This window comes from Hesperophylax consimilis, chromosome 13 (genome assembly GCF_061612785.1).
Source record: "Hesperophylax consimilis isolate HC1 chromosome 13, BYU_Hcon_1.0, whole genome shotgun sequence".
Taxonomy (NCBI): domain Eukaryota; kingdom Metazoa; phylum Arthropoda; class Insecta; order Trichoptera; family Limnephilidae; genus Hesperophylax; species Hesperophylax consimilis.
In genome coordinates, this window is record NC_142848.1 from 14,391,978 (window position 1) to 14,413,252 (window position 21,275).

At 33.4% G+C, this 21,275-nt stretch overlaps 2 protein-coding genes across 4 annotated transcripts in view; one reads left to right on the top strand and one right to left on the bottom strand.

Moving 5' to 3' along the window:
* Positions 1-1,032: 1,032 nt before the first annotated feature.
* Positions 1,033-6,618, top strand: Cdk5 (Cyclin-dependent kinase 5). The gene is made up of 2 exons (XM_089638799.1): positions 1,033-1,793; positions 4,145-6,618. Exons 1-2 carry the CDS (start codon positions 1,136-1,138, stop codon positions 4,381-4,383), a joined length of 897 nt encoding a protein of 298 aa, XP_089494925.1. The 5' UTR covers positions 1,033-1,135; the 3' UTR covers positions 4,384-6,618.
* A 631-nt stretch (positions 6,619-7,249) lies between these two features.
* Positions 7,250-21,275, bottom strand: part of Galphao (G protein alpha o subunit) — a 234,901-nt gene continuing 220,875 nt past the window's right edge. For all 3 annotated transcript variants that reach the window (XM_089638797.1, XM_089638796.1, XM_089638798.1), the window contains exons 6-7: positions 13,024-13,153; positions 7,250-12,393 (exon numbers count right to left, since the gene is read on the bottom strand). In XM_089638797.1, the coding sequence (XP_089494923.1) occupies positions 12,052-12,393; positions 13,024-13,153 (472 nt within the window). In that variant the 3' untranslated portion in view covers positions 7,250-12,051. The remainder of the gene's footprint in view (positions 12,394-13,023; positions 13,154-21,275) is intronic.

Here is a 21,275-nt window from a genome sequence, read left to right on the forward strand (position 1 = left end):
GCATCCATGACAACACCAAACAGTTTACCGGTATTTAAAAACCTGCATTTTAAAATTTTCATCGGTTCAAAGGTGAATGTGGACTATAGTTGACAATACAATGCATATGTTCTAGAACAAGGCTGCCCAACCCCAGGCCCGCGGGCCACAATGTGGCCCGCGAACGAATTACAAGTGGCCCGCGTAAACATTTTCAAAAATCCCGCCAATCCGCCAATTTGAAAAAGTGTCGCGGGCCTGCGGTAAAACAAACAATGCAGCTTGCGCGCGGTCACCAGTGTTGCCAACGACGGCGATTTATCGCTATTTAGGCTTACATTTGAAACAAAAATACACCGGCTTTCGCCATAATATTTTTTGCGTCGAAATGGAATCCTGTAGCCACCCCCCCCCCCCCATGGAATTCAAATATTTTGTGGGGAGCACTTATTTAGATTTTCTTTTCGTGGGGAATTATGTTTTATAGAAATTCTCTAACAACCCCTCCCCCCCATGGAAATAGGAACCGTCAGGTATTCAGTGGCCCGCCAGTGATTCACAATCGTCAATTTCGCCCAACTGTTAAGAAGGTTGGGCAGCCTTGTTCTAGAGCAAGGCTGCCCAACCTTTTTAACAGTTGGGCGAAATTGACGATTTAAAAATCACTGGCGGGCCACTCTAGTCAAGAGGTTTCTGTTGTGTTTTGTTTTTTTTTTTCAAATTGGCGGGTTTTTTTGAAAATGGTTCACGCGGGCCACTTCTAATTCGTTCACGGGCCACAATGTGGCCCGCGGGCCTGGGGTTGGGCAGCCTTGTTCTAGAGTACCCAAAAGAGATAAAAAGATATTCCCCACAAGTAGAAAATGAAACAAAAATCGGAGAGTTTTAATGAGATGGTGTTTTATTAGTTTTTACATGACGATTTATCAATTCTAATTATAATAATGTAATAAAACTTATATTCTGGAACTCCTTATTTGGAAATAATTTCGATCTTAAGTCACTTACCATAGACAAATTAAGCCGGAGACAAAAAAATACTCGCATCGGAAATGTCGTGGTAGTATATTTATGGTAATGTCTAATGTCAAATAATTAAATCTGTCAATAATAAGAGCTGCGTGCTTTTCGCGTATTATTTCATTTTAAAAATAATATGCAAAAATATGAAAAACTGGAAAAAATTGGCGAAGGTACATACGGTACTGTGTTCAAAGCTAAAAATCGTGAAACCCACGAGATAGTGGCATTAAAGAGAGTCAGATTGGACGACGATGATGAAGGGGTACCTTCCTCTGCACTTCGCGAGATTTGTCTCTTAAAAGAACTGAAACACAAGAATATAGTGAGGCTGTATGATGTACTACACAGTGACAAGAAGCTAACACTAGTTTTTGAGCACTGCGATCAAGATCTCAAAAAATATTTTGACAGTTTAAATGGTGAAATAGATTTAGATGTCGTCCAGTCTTTTATGTACCAATTACTTCGGGGTTTAGCTTTTTGCCACAGCCACAATGTGTTGCATAGAGATTTGAAACCTCAAAATTTATTAATTAATAAAAATGGGGAGTTGAAATTAGCTGATTTTGGTTTAGCGCGGGCATTTGGTATCCCCGTCAAGTGTTATTCCGCCGAAGTTGTGACCTTGTGGTACCGGCCGCCCGATGTCCTGTTTGGAGCGAAGTTATACACCACCAGTATAGACATGTGGTCTGCAGGATGTATATTTGCCGAACTTGCCAACGCTGGTCGACCCCTCTTCCCAGGTTCCGATGTCGATGACCAATTAAAAAGGATATTTAAACTTTTAGGTTTGTGTCCTAATTATTTTTTTGGAAAATATTTGTTACTAGATAGATATTTATACCTATAAACTTGTGAAAGGTGATTTTTTTTACATTAACTCCACACAGGAGGCCCTAAGGAAAATAATTTCCCTCGGGGCCTATGTCATATTTGGGGATGTCATATCTTCGGTCTTGAGGAGACCCATGTTGTAGGAGGGAGGAAACACAGGCTGGCAAATCGTTCCAAAGCCGAGCTGTTGAATTCAAGAAAGAGTCGTAGAAGCGACCCATTCTCATGTGACAAATGTCAACCATGTACATATTGGGACTATGCACCGGCGCCGAAGGGATCAACGACGCTACAAAGAGTCCTGGACACAGTTAATACGCACAAATTATTTTCAAAAAAACTGGGCATCAGGTTTATAACAATGAGAAACAACTATTTCAGTCACCGGAAATGAAAAATATTGCATGTTAATAGCTTTTTTTTGTTAAAAATACTAATGATTTGACTTTTGAAAGGTGTTTTAGGCTTGTTTTTTCTTTTTAATTAATCCTAAACTAAGAACCTATTTTACGTACGGTTATTATTTACCTAACCCCACACTTTTAGGTACAGCTATGGAAATTGCACTTCGTTTCAACAATTACTGCAAAACTATTTATTTGCTCAAAATAGGTTATTATGTTCTTCGTTTGGGTTAACAAAGTAATGTAAGCGTATTTAGATTGAAAATAAACTTTCACAAATGTCTACCTATTCTAAAAAAATTCAAATTGGCAGCAAAAGGATCGTTTTATAAAGGAAATGGTATTTTAATGCATCTTTTACCATTTCTCCCGACATAAATAGTTATTTCTTGCAGTAATTAAATTGAAACAAAGTTTATTTTTCATAATCTTTGTCTATTAAAAATGCAGCGGTTAGGTAAATATTTACCTTGAATTTAAGTAAATATGGTACGAAAAAAAAAAATTTGACATTAAAACATTCACATCAATAACAATGGCCACCAAGTGAATAATCAATTTTAATTTAAATTAAATAACTATTAAAATGCATTAATTTCTATTTCCTGTGAATTAAATAGTTGTTTCTCATTGTTATTAACTGTATCCAATCCCTTGTGGCAAGTAGAATGTCTACTAGGAAATATGTTTGGAAAATAGGGGCTGAGGACATTTATAGAAGTGAGGACTGAAAACTGTAGTCCCTAATACAGAAGGGTGAATGGAGGACTGAATGACTGAATACTGTAGTCGCTAATATAGAAGGATGAATGAAGGACTGAATACTGTAGTCGCTAATACAGAAGGATGAACGGAGGACTGAATGACTGAATACTTTCCCTAATATAGAATTTTGTCCCTAATATAGAAGGGTGAATGAAGGACTGAATACTTAAGTCCCTAATACAGAAGGGTGAATGGAGGACTGAATGACTGAATACTGTAGTCGCTAATACAGAAGGATGAATGAAGGACTGAATACTGTAGTTGCTAATACAGAAGGATGAATGAAGGACTGAATACTGTAGTCGCTAATACAGAAGGATGAATGAAGGACTGAATACTGTAGTCGCTAATACAGAAGGATGAATGAAGAACTGAATACTGTAGTCGCTAATACAGAAGGATGAACGGAGGACTGAATGACTGAATACTTAAGTCCCTAATATAGAAGGGTGAATGAAGGACTGAATACTTAAGTCCCAAATACAGAAGGGTGAATGGAGGACTGAATAACTGAATACTGTAGTCGCTAATACAGAAGGATGAATGGAGGACTCAATGACCGAATACTGTAGTTGCTGATACAGAAGGGTGAATACAGGACTGAATACTGTAATTGCCCCAAAATATATTATTCACTTGTTAGCCCTATGCTGTCTGGGCGAAGCTAATGTAGCAGTGAATGCGTCTCTAGATAGAACTGTGTAACGTTTTGTCCTCTTAGTTAGTTTCCAAAACGGGTTATTCATTTTATCAATTTAGGTAAGTACTCCAATAAGATAATATTTTTAATTAAATTGGTATACAAAAATAATAATATTGTACAGATCATTGTACTGTTAATCCTTTTCAGACCTGAAGAATAAAAAGGTTTTTTCTAGAATTTAGTTATTTTTAGAATAATAAGATCCCATAAATACATTAAAAAAACACAATTTACTCATTGATTAAGATTTTTATAACAGTAATAACACAGTGGATTACTTAAAAAATGTATTATGTGTATTTATAAATAACTTACAAGGCAGAGGTTGGCTTCGTTGTCGATGCAACGTAGCGTTGGTATCAAGTAAATCACAAAGGGTTATGTAAAATGTATTTAGTTCAAACCTGTTACCACTATGTTATTTTCAATTCAGGGACACCGACAGAAGACACTTGGACCGGCATCACCCAGCTGCCAGACTACAAACCATTCCCCATCTACCACCCGAGCATGAGCTTTTCCCAGGTGGTTCCCAAACTGTCTGGTCGAGGAAGAGATTTGCTCCAACATCTCCTGGTCTGCAATCCTATCCACCGCATATCTGCTGAGGAAGCCATGTCCCACGCTTACTTCATGGACCTGAACCCCACCCTCAAGAATGATCGCTCTTAAAAATGATATTTTGTACTTTTATAAGACTTGGACGAATCTAATTAGGTCTGAAGCTACTTAAACTAACTGCGCTATGCTGATTTCATATTTTAATAGTATTACATACCTCATTCTGATTGAATAGTTTCAAATAAATCAAGTAAATAGAACTAGAGCTTCTTGCTTCTTTTTTACTTCCACAATATGCTTTCTTCTGTTTCTGTGACTAGTGTATTATTTATCAGAAATCAGTATAGCCTGTCCTCATCTTACCATTGATATTTTGAACTCGAAATATATTAGAATAATTGATATTACGATTACAAAAATGAGTTTTAAATATACTAGTATTTCAAGTATACATGTAATAACAAAAATTATTAGTGTTGTTAAAAGGAATTTTCTGTATATAAATAAATTTTGGAGGGTTCAATACGCTATTGTTTTCGAAATTAGTTTAACCCCTAGAGCCTTTGATATTTTGCAATGTGTTTCTCTAGAGGGAATTGTCAAAATGCTGATTGCGCGGAAATATCTACGAATTACATATTTGATTCCAGATAAATTTGCCATTTTTTAACATATTTCAAAATAAAATACTGTTTTTGAAAGCAGATGAAAGTCTTTTTCAGATTTTAGTATTACAAATCAACTTAAATACACAGTTATAATTTTGAACGCAAACTTAGATAAAGTTTTTAAAGTCTCTTACTGATGGTTTTTATTGTGTAACTGTAATTACTACTTTACACGGAACCAAAAAACGTATTTAATTATACAAAGTTATTATAAAACTTACTGCCACTACACTTTTTTTTTCATTTTATATAAAAAATATTTATTAAAAACTTTGCAAACCTTGACAAATATTTTTCAAATACTAATTGTTGTTTCATAGAATTATTTTAAAAATTTCGGGAGCGTCTATTAAATCATATATCTCTCCGCAATACAAAATGGGATAGCATTAATTTTATGAGTCCATTATCAGGCTGGGAGAAATATCTCCCAAAATTTCTCTAGGGGTTAAAATAAATGTCTCTCTTTAACTCCCTACGTACTCTTGTCTTACAAATAATAAGGGCATAGAAACCTTTTTGTGGCCTTGATTATAAAAACAATAACAATCAGTTTTTCTTTATATTTGTGAATTAAAAATGAATAACACAGTAAGTCAACATGTCTGCCCTGATAATGGACACACCTGGATTATCCAAAATTTTGGATAAAAACATTTTGAAAGATAATTCAATTTGTTTTTTTTTTGTACACAACCCATCAAACTAATGTTCGACTATGAATTTTTTTTTACATAGGAACAAATTTTAGTATTAGTAAAAAATTGTTTGTAATTTGTAGTTGTAATAATCGAATCATCGGTGAGTTATGCAATTACTATTGCATCGAATTTTGATTAATGATATTGAATGAAAATGGAGCTTCCAGAACGATATTACATATATGTGTAATCTAACCTTATCTATTGTTGTTAAATATTTTGAAATTATCAATAGATTAATTAGTTATTTTAGAACATGTTTAAACCCTATTTCAGATAATGATAATATTACAACGATGTGTACTCATTTTGTTTTTTTTTTCCATATGCACTTTTATTTTGTGAGCACTTCTCCAACAATATAGGATATCCTTAATTATAGTATATTACGTATTACTTTATAGCCTAACTCATCGATGATTGGTGATAGAAATCCATTATTTTAAAGTTTGTTATACATAAGTAATATAATATTATATAAAATAAATATATGTGAGCGGGGTATAATATATATTATAATATGGTGACGCTGCACGCGGCATATAACAAATAGTAGCGAGGGGGGGGGGGTGCACGGCACTGCAGGAGCCAGGTGAGGAGGATCAAGGAATATAATCTAGGCCACGCCCACATAATATATTATATTATCCATCTGTGACAATTGTACGGCTTGCGATATCGTGAGATAAGCCTCGCCACATATGTTTATATATTATATTCCTCGTGTGTACAAGTAAACATAATCTTAAGTCATTGTGGCTGGTAAATTTACCAGCAGATTACTATAAGTTCCAAGATTTTTTGTAATACTATTGCTTTTATGACCTATAAGTATGTGTAGGTATTATTTATTGCCATTTTTTTCTTTAAAAAAGAAACAAAAATGACTGATAATCCTCAGTTTGAACTATTTCCAGTAACTGGTATTAATTGTTGTACAGCGCTGGTCCCGAGGCAGTTGGTCGGTGCGGTGAAAAGCCTTGGATAAATACTCACATAGCGGAGGCTATTGAGTATTTATCCAAGGCTTTTCACCACACTGACCAATCTTGTATGGTCGGTGTGGTGAAAAGCCTTGGATAAATACTCACATAGCGGAGGCTATTGAGTATTTATCCAAGGCTTTTCACCACACTGACCAATCTTGTATGGTCGGTGTGGTGAAAAGCCTTGGATAAATACTCACATAGCGGAGGCTATTGATCCAAAATCACTTCACCCCAAAGAAATGTACTTTCTAGCAGAATGTGTTTCATTTTTAAAGTGAAACAAAAATAAAGGCGTTGGATTGGACTATTTTATGGAGAGAAGCAGAGTGTCTGTGTAATTAGTTTTCCCTTAATTAGGTCTCCTGTTTATTAATAATAAACAGCATTTAGTCATTTTAGTCAAAAGATTAAGTTGAAACATGATTAACTTTTGCGTGATTTCTTGTACCTCTGTATTTATTATTCATATATACCAATAAATTGTCATGCCTCCCATTTGTGTGCTTTATTATTCTCACAGTAGTATTAGCTTATCTTGCGGTGTTTGTTTGCTGGTTTGAATAGAAGTTGGGCAGGACAATATAAACCAAGCTTGAAGGGGAACAGGAAATGGGAGATGATATGAAATGAAACAAAGTGTTAGGACATCGAAGTGGGCATTATTTATTTAATCCGCATTCACATCAGAAAAACAGACGTACATTGTGTGTTGTTTTGTTCTATTAGTAGATTTATGTCCCTGGCGCAAAGACTTTACGTTAACAAGAATAGCATATAAACTTTGTTTTCTATTTATATATTGATAATATGCTCAGAAAACAGTTTCATTCCAGAATATTCAAACTTTCATAGTCACAAATATCTTATGTCTATATTAGTTTTGTGCAAATAAAATCCTATATATTATTGATACAGTTCAAAGAATGTAAGCTTACCGACAAATTACAAAATTCAACACGTCAATTACTTCGACGTCATGAACAAATATTTATTTAAATAACTTGACTAATACGTAGTATGTAAAAAGCGTCATTTCATGTTTTTTTAATGGATGACAAATATAGGCAGATTTAACTTCCTTAACACCTACAGTATTCACCAAAAACTGTCCATTTTGGACTACATAAAGTTCCCTCTGCTGATCGTATGGAGACCTCGACCAGCGCACAAAGTAGTCCTCCACACGGCCATGCGCAGTAAACACAGTACGCACATTGGATACTGACTCTCCGTGCGCTTCACCTCTCTGTGGAGATACGGTCAAAATAAGAGTGGATGCGTCAATTTTACTCTTTTCTTAATAATTTAATCAAAGCGGTGCTGTTGCATGAAAAACTTCAAACAAAATAAAGAACGACACCTTCACTTATTTGCATGGCCACAATGTTATTGAAAATGAAACTGCCCTCCCAGGATATGACGAGTAGTCTAGTCACAAGTCACATGATAGTCTAGTCACAAGTCTGTGTGATCCACCAACATGGAATGGTGGAATACTATTCATCGACAAGACTAACAAAACAGAAACAATCCTAAACATGCACAGAGGAGATGATTCTCTTTGAGCGCTAAGAAAACAGTTCCGACCAAACAGAGAACTACAAATCCAAATACATCAAGGTGACCCCCAGACCAACAGACCTACAGACCTCAGACCCATCCTCCACTGAACACAAGTCTAGTTTCAATGGAAATTCCTAACTGTTACAATGATTATGAAAACTGATTTATACTTTAATATTAAACATCAAATCAGCACTTTTTATTTACAAAAATACAAAAGGCTATTGAAGCCTTCAAACTGTCGTACTAGGTTGGTTTAGTATTAATAAAAACATTCACTCTGAACATGATTTTGGGTACGGAAAATAATTGAACAATATTCAAGTTGGGTAACGTCGACTGACACATCATTGGTGGTGGTGACCCATCAAGACCATCCACCATCCACCACCAGCCACTTGGAATATACTCGGGTGGAACCCAATACTTAGTTAAATCAGAAATAGACAATATGAGAAATTCAAGTTCCTAGTTACATTACACAATCCGGCGCATGAACCTTGAAGGGTGGTGTAATTAGAGGTTTGATCTGTTACCAAGTTCACAAGTACATCACGTAAGAGTTATCTCTCACAACTATTCTAGCATAACAAATGTACTCAACTTTATCATTCTACAATTCTTTTGTGATTTAACATTATCATTATTAATACAATACTCACCGCCTACATACCGTTCATATTCATTTCTCATTTAGAATTGTGCGGATAACAATTTTGTTCCATCGGCTTGGATAAGTAATAACAAGTCTTTCTTTAAAACTATATGTATAAACTTACACCCAGGGTTTTATAAACAGACAAAGTTATGTTCAATTATTGTTTCAGACAGAAAATGGTACATTTCTGTTTTAATGTTTAGAAAATTGATTTGCAAATAGGCTGGCCTTTTAACATATAAATACATGTATTGATTAATTACAGTTGAAAACATAAAATGTTATTTTTATGCGCTATTGAGATGAATCTATTTGTAACCTTTCATTAGATTTAAAATGCAAACACACATTTAAAACATTATTTAGAATTAATTACATATTACCTTCCTGCACAACTATAGTTCAGACAGCGTAAGGATAGGTAAATGAATTAGCTGTTGGTGAAAGAGCATAAAAGTTAATCTGCGTGAAATAGCTCTAGTTAAAGTAGGAAAGTAATGCAGTAATAAATGTAATACGAAATGTACTTGTTGGAGTGAGCAGAGTCTACTGATTACTGGGTGAATGATTGGTTTATCTGTTTGGGTATTGTACTGAAAAGTGTCCGTGGATGTATTTACAGCAAAGTCAGATTGTAAGGAAAATGACATATTCATACAATAAAGTTTACATTGAGAATAATAATATTTATGACTTAAAATAATATACAGAAAATAAATACAACAGTTTTTATCTCAAAACATAGTACTACTAATAATAATAATAAAAAGGTGTATAAATGTGCCATATATTGTGCAATTGATTATTTTTACAATGCAATTCTCTTTTAATACAAATAAATTTCAAACTCCATTTATAAATCATATAATATTAGCAAAAACGATTATTAACGAATGTACAACTAATATAAATGTAAATAAGATTAAAAAATTGACCATAGTCCACAATGGTCACACTCAAACATTACTCAAGTTAAAGAAATAGTTGTTTTATAGAAAAGCTGTGTAAAGGAGATTCTAGTTGTAAATGCAGTCAAATAAAACTGTATAAAGTTTAAAAAGAACCTTTTAAAATATTCACTACCAAAGAAAAAACGTGGGCAAAACTCTTACAATTTATATAATACCGAATGGAATGAGTTACTGGTCAAACATGAAATGAATTATTTATGTTGTTTTCATCAGCAATTGATTCCTTGCAAAATGACTAAATAAATAACCCAATTGAACGGAAATGTTGAATACCAATAACAAAAACTAGAAAAGTGCTAAATAGTGACTGAATATAGAGTATAAAAATATATTAAAAATGTATAAAAAAATATTTTTGTCGGTGATTATCTTAAAACAATTATGAAAATGTTGGAAAACGACTCGAAACAAAGGACAGCTTTCCAAAGAGATCATATTATTTAGACTGTCCAAACTTTACAATAAAGGAGATAATAAGAATAAGTAATTAAAGTTAGACACAAAATATTGGAGGTACTGCTTACAGATATTAGAGTGAAAATAGATTAGCATGAATGCTTTGAGAGAAATAAAGAATGTGGAGATGAATGTGCATGTATGGTACCTCACCCCCAGCACCCAACCCGCAGTCATGATGTGCTTAATGTGAAATATTAGATGACACACAAGCTTATTAAATGCAATCCTTGAAATAAACATAAACTCCATAGAACTTCACTCGCATTCATTCCTAACTTTACTTAATCTATAACAAACTGTCCCAAATATTGATGCGCCAAATAATGAGACGCGTTTCCATTAATTGATCTCAAAATTAACTTTACCATGAAGATTGTTATATGTATTATTATATTAACACTGTCTACATTCAGCATTGTTACTCATTAACTGTTTAAAATCTTGTACATTAGGTTAGGTTAGGTAGCCTCCGTAAGTTTACAGGGAACTTTTCAAAAATAGATACAGTTTGAAATATTCTTTACAAAACTGCCACTAGTGAACCCGAGGTTAGGTTGTATTTAAAACACAGATATAAGTAGGAGAAAATGGATAACTACGTAATGTACTTTAATGATTTGACCCACAGAAGTATTGATTCAGAGTAACAAACATTGCTTTTGAGAACTACACATGATTCTTGAACAAATGAGTATGTAGTTCTTACAAATTAAATCATGAAATGGAAAAGATAAAGACAGAATGAAGTGGGAAGAGTGGCAATGGTTAAGAAATGAAGTGATAGGAGGATGCTAATAGTAATAACCAAACATTCTGTTTATCCATCATTTAAACATTATCATTACATTATTTAACTTTTTATTATTAGGTATCATTCATTACAATACTTAATCTTTATTTTTAAGTAATTAATGTAGATAATAATATATATAATATAAGAAGACAGCTTTCTTTACATCATAATGCTATGTGTTGTTTGCTGGTGATCTCGTTTAGTAAAATTATTAATAGTAGCTTGTTCCTTACTTTCACAATGTTGTCACTGACCATTGTTGAGAAAATAATTATATTCCATTCAATCATCTGTAAGAATTTAAAGAAATTATATCCATTTAAATAAAACACACAAACATCTCCATTGAATTTGCAATCCCAAGTAAATTGGGAAAAGACTGATCATTTTCTCAACAATTTACGGTGCCCAGAAATTGGTCAAATTATGGTTGCACAAAAAATATTAAAACTTTCTATCACCAACCAAAGTCGAAGCTTCAATGACAATAATTATAATAAAAGTATCCTTGAATAAATCATAGTATAAATAAGAGTAACTAGAAATAACCATAATGCCATCACAGTGCCACTCATGTTTCCACTGCCTGTTGGTTCCCAATTAGAAAACTGCACACTGAATAATGCCGTGGGAGAGTCCCTGGTTAAGTTCATCCTCGCACAACCGTCGCAATCACCCTAATCCCCCACTCTGACGATATTACGCGGACGCAACATTGCAGGTGCCGGGTCGGCGGAAAAACATAAAACGCTCGCTACCGCATTCGGCCGGCTTTTTCGACTACTCTTACAAAAAGATAATTTATTTCCTAACAAATGGAACCAATGTTATCTGTACAATAATGCTAATAGTTATGTTTGGGGGATATTGATTAGAAGGAGGGAGGCCGACCGAGGAGTGGAGTAGAGAGGGCAACAAGTGAACATGAGAGACATTGCACATGCTTGGCTACCTTAACACCTTATGAAGTGAGCGGCTTAGTAGAGACCGCAGCCGCGGAGGTTGTTGGCGATGATGACGTCCGTGACGGCGTCAAACACAAACTGGATGTTGTTGGTGTCGGTGGCGCACGTCATGTGGCAGTAGATCTCCTTGGTGGTGGACTTGTTCTTGGCCTCGAACTGCGCCTGGATGTAGGCGGCGGCCTCCCCGTATTCCTGTGCCCCCGAGTACTCTGGGAAACAGATGGTCAGCGGGCTCTTGCGGATCTTCTCTTCAAACAGATCCTTCTTGTTCAAAAACAGGATGATCGATGTGTCCGTGAACCATTTATTGTTACAGATTGAATCAAACAGTTTTAAACTCTCCTGCATTCGATTCTGTAATAGAGAAAGTAAAACATTCATTTGAATTCAGATAAACTTGCCTAAAATAAGAAAAATTACTTTTGTCAAACAATGAATATGTGTCTTATTACTGAAACCCACAATTACCAACTACTTGATCCTACCCAATTTATAACCTTTTGCCTTGGTTGTATAGAGAGAAAGTCCAGTTTCCAATTCCTATAATATCATTATAGGATGTAAATTTTTCGTTTTATATAATCTTTTGTTTTGTATAAATTTTTTAATTCATATTCCTTTCTCACAAATTTAATTTACTTATTCCATATTATGCTGTCCCAGTAGAGGTAAAGTCACAAGGAGGAAATCCATAATTGGTCTTATTTTAGCTATACAATACTTATGTACAAACTGATTAAATGTAAACTGTCAATTTCCCGAAGATGAATAAATAAATTTAAAAAAAGCAATCAAATCATTGACCATCCACAATCTATAAAATTGATGGCAAAATTGTTAATCAAATACAAACAAAGTAACCTTGAAGTACAAGAACACTTGAAGGAAATTACACTAACCAAAAATTATTCAATATTTAAAAGTATTTATGTACATTGAAGATGGAGGTAAATTTGATCCCATTAAAGACAGAAGAATACTGACCGTTGTCTCATCTTCATGGAGGACCTGGTCATACTCCGACATGGCCACACAAAAGATGATAGCCGTGACATCCTCGAAGCAGTGGATCCACTTCTTTCTCTCAGATCTCTGTCCGCCCACATCAAACAATCTGAAAATTAAGTTTTTTTTTTTCAGAACATTAAATGCATAATGGAAATCATACAACATGAAACCAGAAAGACAGAAATGTTTTAAGCCGCCTCCACACATATGCCACTTGCCCACGGTTTTTTTGAGAAAATAGATGGGAAGGGATAGAACAATGCACTTGACTTAATGGCAGATTCTCACCTGATCTATAAGTCTTATGGTCAATTTATAGAATGAAAGTTGAAGTCTGGGTTTGGAAATGAAAGTTTGGGTTTCTATTTCGTAGGTGTGGAGTCCTGTTTTCTCAGATATATTTCATAGATTCTATGAAATAGATCAAAGAATTGATCAGGCTTAAGGCGATGCACTACGTCGTGTAATATTTTAAATTGAGCCGCTATCAATAACAACCCTTACGTAGATGGCGATAAGGTTTAAACTCCCGCTTAACACCATCCGCCTGTTTTGATTTATGCAAGAAAAAAACATGGCCAAAAAGTGCCTTTTATTTAATTTTGTGGATGTTCAGGGATAAATATTTATTTTTTTTCGATCATTTTATAAATAACTTAATTTGCCACATTATACAATAAAATCATAACCGAAAATGGGTTCGTAAGTAGGAGATTTTGAACTAGCAGTTTTCATAGGCCTGTACATAATTTTTTTCTGGGCTTATAAAAAGACTTTTCTATTTATTATCTAAAAAATACTCGATTATTACAAAGGCCAAGATGTATTCTACTCGCAGTATTTAATTAAAACATTTCTAGGTGACCAAATTTTCAAACCAAAAACACATGATTTTGCATTACTACGTATGGCATCGCCTTAAGGAAAGACGGTCAGACGGTCGAGCCTTTCGACGCGATAGCTTCAGTTAGTAAGAGTGAAAATGGTATGAAAAATGTATGTGGTGTGTAGGCACTATTACGTATTGTGTTAAAACTAAAAAATTCATTCTTAGTTCTTGTCAAAAAATCATGATTAGTTATTATTAGTTAGTATTAACATTTTATTTTAACATGAGCGCATATGGGCAGAGTCATAGACGTGGATCATTCGTGAAATCCTTTCAAGTAAAGTACTTTTTATTTGAGCTCAAAAGAAAATATTGTCATACAACAAGGTTAAATAAATGCAAACGCGCAAGGTCATTGTTCCAATGACATGTGTCCTAAAAATTACTCAGATCCATTGCAGCACTGATATCAGTATAGACTATAGTTAGTTTTATGGGATTTGATCTTTGTTATATGTATTAACTAACTGACGTGTACCTGGCTTTGCTGGGGGTTAACCTTAGGAGATAGACATATGCACTCACAAACTTTTCTGTAGACTTTTTCAAGATATACAATTCCTTGGTACATTATTTTGATGTATCTCATAAGGTTTAACCAGCGTTAGCAATGTAAGCGCCAGAAAATATTTATTTTTACGACTTGATTAAAAAACATTGTCTTTTCTCTACTTTCTACAAATATAATATAATGGAATCATAGGTTGGGGAGGATCTTATAAAAACAACCAAAACTCAGTAAAAGTCTTGCAAAAAATTATTATAAAGGTAATACTTAAAAAAAACTCTACTTTCCCAACAAAATTGCTTTTTAAATTGTTTCCAGTACCAAATATTGATGATATATTTAAGCAAACTTTAATTATAAAAATGTGTAAAGAAAAAAATAACACAGAATATCAAGAATTTTACAAACTGATGAGAAATGGAAATCAATTTATTACGCCAATCTTTAAAACAACTCAAATGCAAAACCATTATATTTACCAAGCCATAAAAAACTACAATAATTTCCCTTCCGAATTGCGCTGTATTACGAACCAACAAGAACAAATAAATAAAATCAAACTTTTTTTCCAAAAAAACTTATATTAAAAAAAATATATACATATAATATATTATATGTATATATACATATAATATATTATATTTATATTTTACACATAACATAATATTATAACATTGAATCTAAGTAAGAATCGTGGCTCCCTTATCAGGCACAAGAGCTCCTCTTTTCTGATAAGGTATACATGACCAATTATGTACCTAAATATTATATTTTACAAAATATGTATGTATTAATTTAACTATGATCTATATTAAAATAATAAAAATAAAAAAAAAATTTAAAAAATGTATTATATATACATAAACCTTCCGGAAGAAATTCTCTAAATGATGGTGAAAACCCTATCACAATCCGTTACGTAGTTTAGAAAAACTAAGCGCACAAACAGACAGATGCGGATAGCGACCTTATTTTATACTATTTAGAGATGTGTATCCATTTTCAACACTAAGTATATATATTTTTTAAAATTTTTTTATGTGGAACCGCACAAGAGTTTCAACTGCTCCCAACCGTCTGTCAGCCAGTGAGACTATGGCAAGGAGATAGGGGAGAGGAAGGTGGGGAAGTATCTTAAGGTCAAACCATAAAACTTAAGACCTTCTAAAATGTAATTATTTTAAAACACAATGCAAACTATATTATGTATTAATCTTTTCAGAATGTGTTATATATGTATATTTCAAAATAGACTTAAGAAGTTTTTCCTCACTATCTAGTAGACATCTAAGCAAATAAAAATTTTATGTTTCCGTTTTCCAATTACTAATATATAACTGGCTTTGTATTTTATTTATTAGCCACTAGTTTTTAAAATTTTTATTTTTATTTCAAAGACCCATAAAGACAATACCCTAAAATAAAACCAGAATCTTAACAACGTAAGTAAAGCAGCTGTGCACAAAAATGTGCGACGCGTGGACCTGGTGTAATGGACAGACCTGCGGTTTAATTTTTCCTACCAAATCTCTAAAATAAAGTGGGAATCTTAACGACATAAGTGATGAAGTTGTGTAAAAACAATATTCGGCTTGCGGCTGGGGTAAAGGACGGACCTATGGTCAACTTTGCCCTAGCAGGCCTAGAAAATCGATCTTTCCGAGGGGTTTATTTGAATTATTTTTGATGAACATATTACCAAAATTTAAAATTTTTCTATTTTTCTCGGGAAGTTACTAATTTATTGTCTAGAAAAACCGTTTTACATGAAATATTTTAATAGTAAGGTCCTGTTTTACATCCGTAGGGATACGTCTAGAAACATTAGAGATTTTAGTAATACGTTCATCAGAAATAATTAAAAAGTGAGTGTCGAGCAAACCCCCGTTGTTAGAGCCTTATTAATTTTTTTTTTTTTTAAATATGTCACCTTAATGTGGTTTTCGGCATTTAGTTTTGGTATAGCTGCTTATTCTCTTCCAGTTCTTGGTATCAGGTACTAGAAAATGTATTCAATAAAGGCATACATTTTAAATATCAAACATACGCATCAGCTGTTTTTTAAATTCACATGTCAGTAAAATACCTAAACAGAGTTTTGGAAAACTAATGAAATCGACAATAAGATCCTTGATTCTTCTGTGATATCATGTTTTATTCAAATGACATTGATGGATCTCATATAATCTATAGAGGAGGTGGAAAGATGAGCATAGGAGATGCAAGACTTGAGAAACCGGCATTAGGGTACCTTGGAATTAATGAAATCGACAATAATAATTCTTCTGTGATGTCATGCTTTATTCAATTGACGTTGATTGATCTCATTAAATCTATAGAGCAGGTGGGAAGATGAACATAGGAGATGCAAGACTTGTGAAAGAGGTATTAGAGTACCTTGGAATTATTATTATTTTTATGTGACACCTCACAAGAGCGCCCCTGTTTGAACAGTGTAAAGACAGGGGAACTACATCGCCACCCAGTTGAGCCGCATTGTGAGGCGGGTTAAGGTAGGGTCTGTAGGAAGGGATTTATTAATGCGGGTATTGAAGTGGACCTGATTATATGAAGGAGAAAAAAATATTTACTTAATTAATTGCTTTAGCTATGTTCAGAAAAGAATCTGAACTACCAAGAACTTATCAAACCTTTCTCTTTCTCCTCCCCCATTTCCTTCCGCCTCACAACATTCCCAAAATGTGGGATCCATAGCCTCACTGAATTAATTAAACTTGTGAACTTTTTTGATTTCAATTAAATTAGATTGCATAAACTTTTCGCCTTTAAATAATAATAATATTAATTGGATATTTTGAATCATAGCTCAGTATTAGCGAAAATCGACTCAAGGGCACCATAATATAATGACACCAAAAACTGGATTATCTAAACATTTACAGATATGATTTTCTGAAGAAATGAGTTCCAAATGAATGCACAAATTGTGAGGATTTCTTAGTAATATTGATCTGTTATGAAATTGTAAATCAAACTGAAGACACACAACTATTTGTAAAATGCATATATTATGTAACCACAACCGAAAGAAATGAAAGGAGTGCGTAATTTGTAGAAATATGTTTTACCGCATTTTTCCTAACTGATTTGGAAGACACCGGTAGAAAGCACAAATATAACTGAACATCAATCTTTGTGACCATTGTGGCATATACGCTATATAAGCTTGTGTGTTTTACCCGATATTTGTTGATAAACATAAAACAATACATTTTGTATTGCTATGCCATCCAATTAGCAAATATTTACAGAATCGAGCATAGACATCCAAATTGAATGTCTACGGAATCGAGTCATTCACCGGTCCGAAAACGTAAACAAGTGCAGCGCAAAAAATAATTTAAAGAAAACGAAAGCGTAACTCACCATAATTATTACATCAAGTTACATGTAATTTCCGTAAAAACGGGAAACCAGGGTTTACATCAATTAATAAACCCTTTGTGGGGCCCAAATTATAAATAGAAGATAGCAAACTATATCGAATTAAAAGATCGACAACTAACCCGAAGATAAAAACACTAAAATTAATAAATTTACAAAAAAATACGTAACGTCACAGAACACCGGATTCGTAAAAAATGTTGTTCAAATGGCACATTGCCGGAGAATATTTAAAAAGTCAACTCCAATCTTATTATTCCGTCATCAGTTATAAATATTTCAAATATTTGACGGTTACTTTTTTATGATAAAATTCTCACACCCGAAAGGATGTGTTTATTTACAAACAAGAATAAAAAAACACCGGCGATTAGCATCTGGCGGGTTTACGTATTTGGGAACTTGTTTATTATATGCGCTGTTTCGCATGCACAAATACTTGCCAACTTCTACTTTCCTAATACGACTTAACACTTTAATAATTTATAAAGCTTTGAGATATGGCTTCACAACGCAGCAGGACGATAGTGCTAAATACCTACACGTGTCTTGATAACTGGAGAGTTAAACACCTGCTAAAAAGAAGCATTGGTGTCACAATGATTCTCGCCCGGCACCTAAGGCGAAGCTTAATGCTAAATCACTATTTTGATTAATCTTTATAACGAATTGGTACATTACGAATACCAAAAAACATGCTTTAGATAAATTGAAGGTTTTTATATCGTTTCGCTTGAGTAGAATACAAATAATAAAATAAATTACTCAATAAAAAATATAAATGTAAAATATTAAAAAAAACATTTGTCAATAGAAATGTATGAACGCGTAAAGGAAACAACTTAAAAAAATACAGTATTATAGCTAAGATTATCTGTGCCAGTTTCATCTGATTAACTTTTTTGGTTTCTTATAAAATTATTTACAAAATAAATAAAAACCAGTTTTGTGCTTGAAATCGAACGTCTCTAGACTCCATTTGTCAAGCGATTTTAATGCCTATTACCTACAATATAAGGTATACCAAGAATATACACATTTTTGGCTTGTAGCTTCCTCTTAAAACTAAAACTGTGGTCAAGTAGGTTCATCTTCCTTCCAACATCAACTTCAAATTTTAGCATAACGTCCTGGGTAAATGAAATAGTATTTTTCAAGTGCGGAGAAGAGGAAATATTCAATAACAATAATAATTGGTTCGTATCGTGAAACGCGAAAGAATGTTACGTAAAGTCAAGCAGAATAAATTAATAACAAAATAAAAACATAACATGTATTGATTTTACTTCGCATAAAAATCAAACATTATAATTAAACTAAAATGAAAGATTTTTATACTGGTGTTCAAATCATATAATAAACCTAAATATAGGTAATACCAAAAACAAATGGTTGAACGGAACATGTATGTATTTTTAAAAAGGTCACAGGCGTTTGTATTTTTGCCGCCCGTAGCCTTATCTAAATACAAATTCCGACCTTCATACAAAAAAATGAAGGTAAGTGTAGATAACCTGGGCTCGGTGTCCAAAGTTTTAAAATTATTGAAGAAGGCCTTCCCGCCTCGAGGGAATTTAATTAATTTAAAGTAATTTACATGCCAAATTATTTGATCATTTAATTTATGCAGTCGTCTTTCTCGGGTACCCGAGACATGAAATTCGAGGAAATAATTTGATGACAGTGAAATGATGACATCATCATGCAGGACTATAAATTGTTGCTTTTCCTAGACCTAAGCCATGTAGTTATGAATACCAATAACTCACAGATGTAACGTATGTATGTAACTTCACTTGGATGAAACGGATGGAAGCCATGATCATTTCCTCTCCTTAAAAAAAGAACCTCCACACAGCATCCCTGAAGATGCTTGGGAAACCTCCGAGCCGAATGTGTGGATTGTCATGTCATGAATACATTTATTTTATTTTATTTATTTATCAAAAGAAAGTACATATTACATATTGGATGCTTTGCCTGTCCAACTAGGAAAGTTTCCCGTTCTAGGACAGACAAATTGACATGTTTAGTTCATATTATTACTGAGATGTACATAATTACATAACAAAAACCAAAAAAAAGTTTCATTTTTCTCTGAAACTAAGTTGTGTAATAAAGAAAATGTATAAAATAAATATAAGTACACATACATTGTTTTGTGAGAAGTAGAAAAAATTAATCTGGTAGCATATATTATAATCGGATTTACCGAATTGACCTGGTAACATAAAATATTAAAATTTACAGAGTATGAGGTAAGCGTTGTAACTAGAATGTGTAATAAATTATGTGCATGATTTTTTTCACTGAATTAAAACATGAATTCAGAACAAATTATATTATACGGCAATACGAATATATACCGCGCTCATTTATTGAACTACTGCTAAAATGTAAAAACAATAACTATATATATAGATAGAAATATAAACTATGAAACATAAACTATGAATATAAATACATAGTACCTGATTTAGTGTGGTGAAATTGGTGCATTACTTCGTACGCCATATTGCGTTATGTATTTATTATAAATCATTACCGTAGTAGGTACCAAGTTTCACACAGAGTTAGTGTGCGACGTACAAATGTGATACGCTTTACAGTAGTGATGTACCTAATGAGCAGACAGGCTTCAGGGGCGCATAACCATAAATCTTAGGTTGAAAAACATCAGAAGTTTGGTGATTTTGTTTGACAGTTGATTTGGTGATTTTGTTTAACAGTTATACAGCATACGTTCACTTTCGACTCTCCCTAAGTTTAGAATCCAATCATTGACTAATTTACGCAGGACGCTTCCACTTTTCAATTTCCAAGAACCGGGTATAAGGTTGAACATTTTTGGACCTAGGTAAGAATATTGTCTTTGAGCAAGGGATGTCATAGTAGCAAGTGGAACTATTGGATTCCTCCCTGCATGTCGGGTGTTGTGATAATGTTCTACGGAGGGGAAGAGGTGACGATATTTTTGTGTGTATAATATAACTTTTCTTATAAATAGTTGCCTCACATCCAGAACTCCTATCTCTTTGAATAAATCATTACTGGGGTATCTAAATGGTTTTTTAAGTATGACCCTTAGTAGTGATTTCTGTGCTTTGGCTAAGGGGTCCAGAATTGATTTGGTACATCCTCCCCATCCTAAAGATGCATATTCAAGTAAAGAGTTGCACATGGCATAGTACATTAGTTTTAGATCTTTTGCGCATAGAATATTTCTAATCGCCATGAAAAGATGCGTGAGTTTTCTGACCTTTGTGGAGATTGAATAGATATGTTCATTCCATCTCAGATTCTTGTCTACAATAATTCCTAGATATTTTATGCTATCCACATACTCTAAGGTATTGCAATTGCAAGTGTTTGGGTCATTGGAATGGTGTATAATAATTCTTTGAGTTTCTCTTGGTTGTCCCGCTT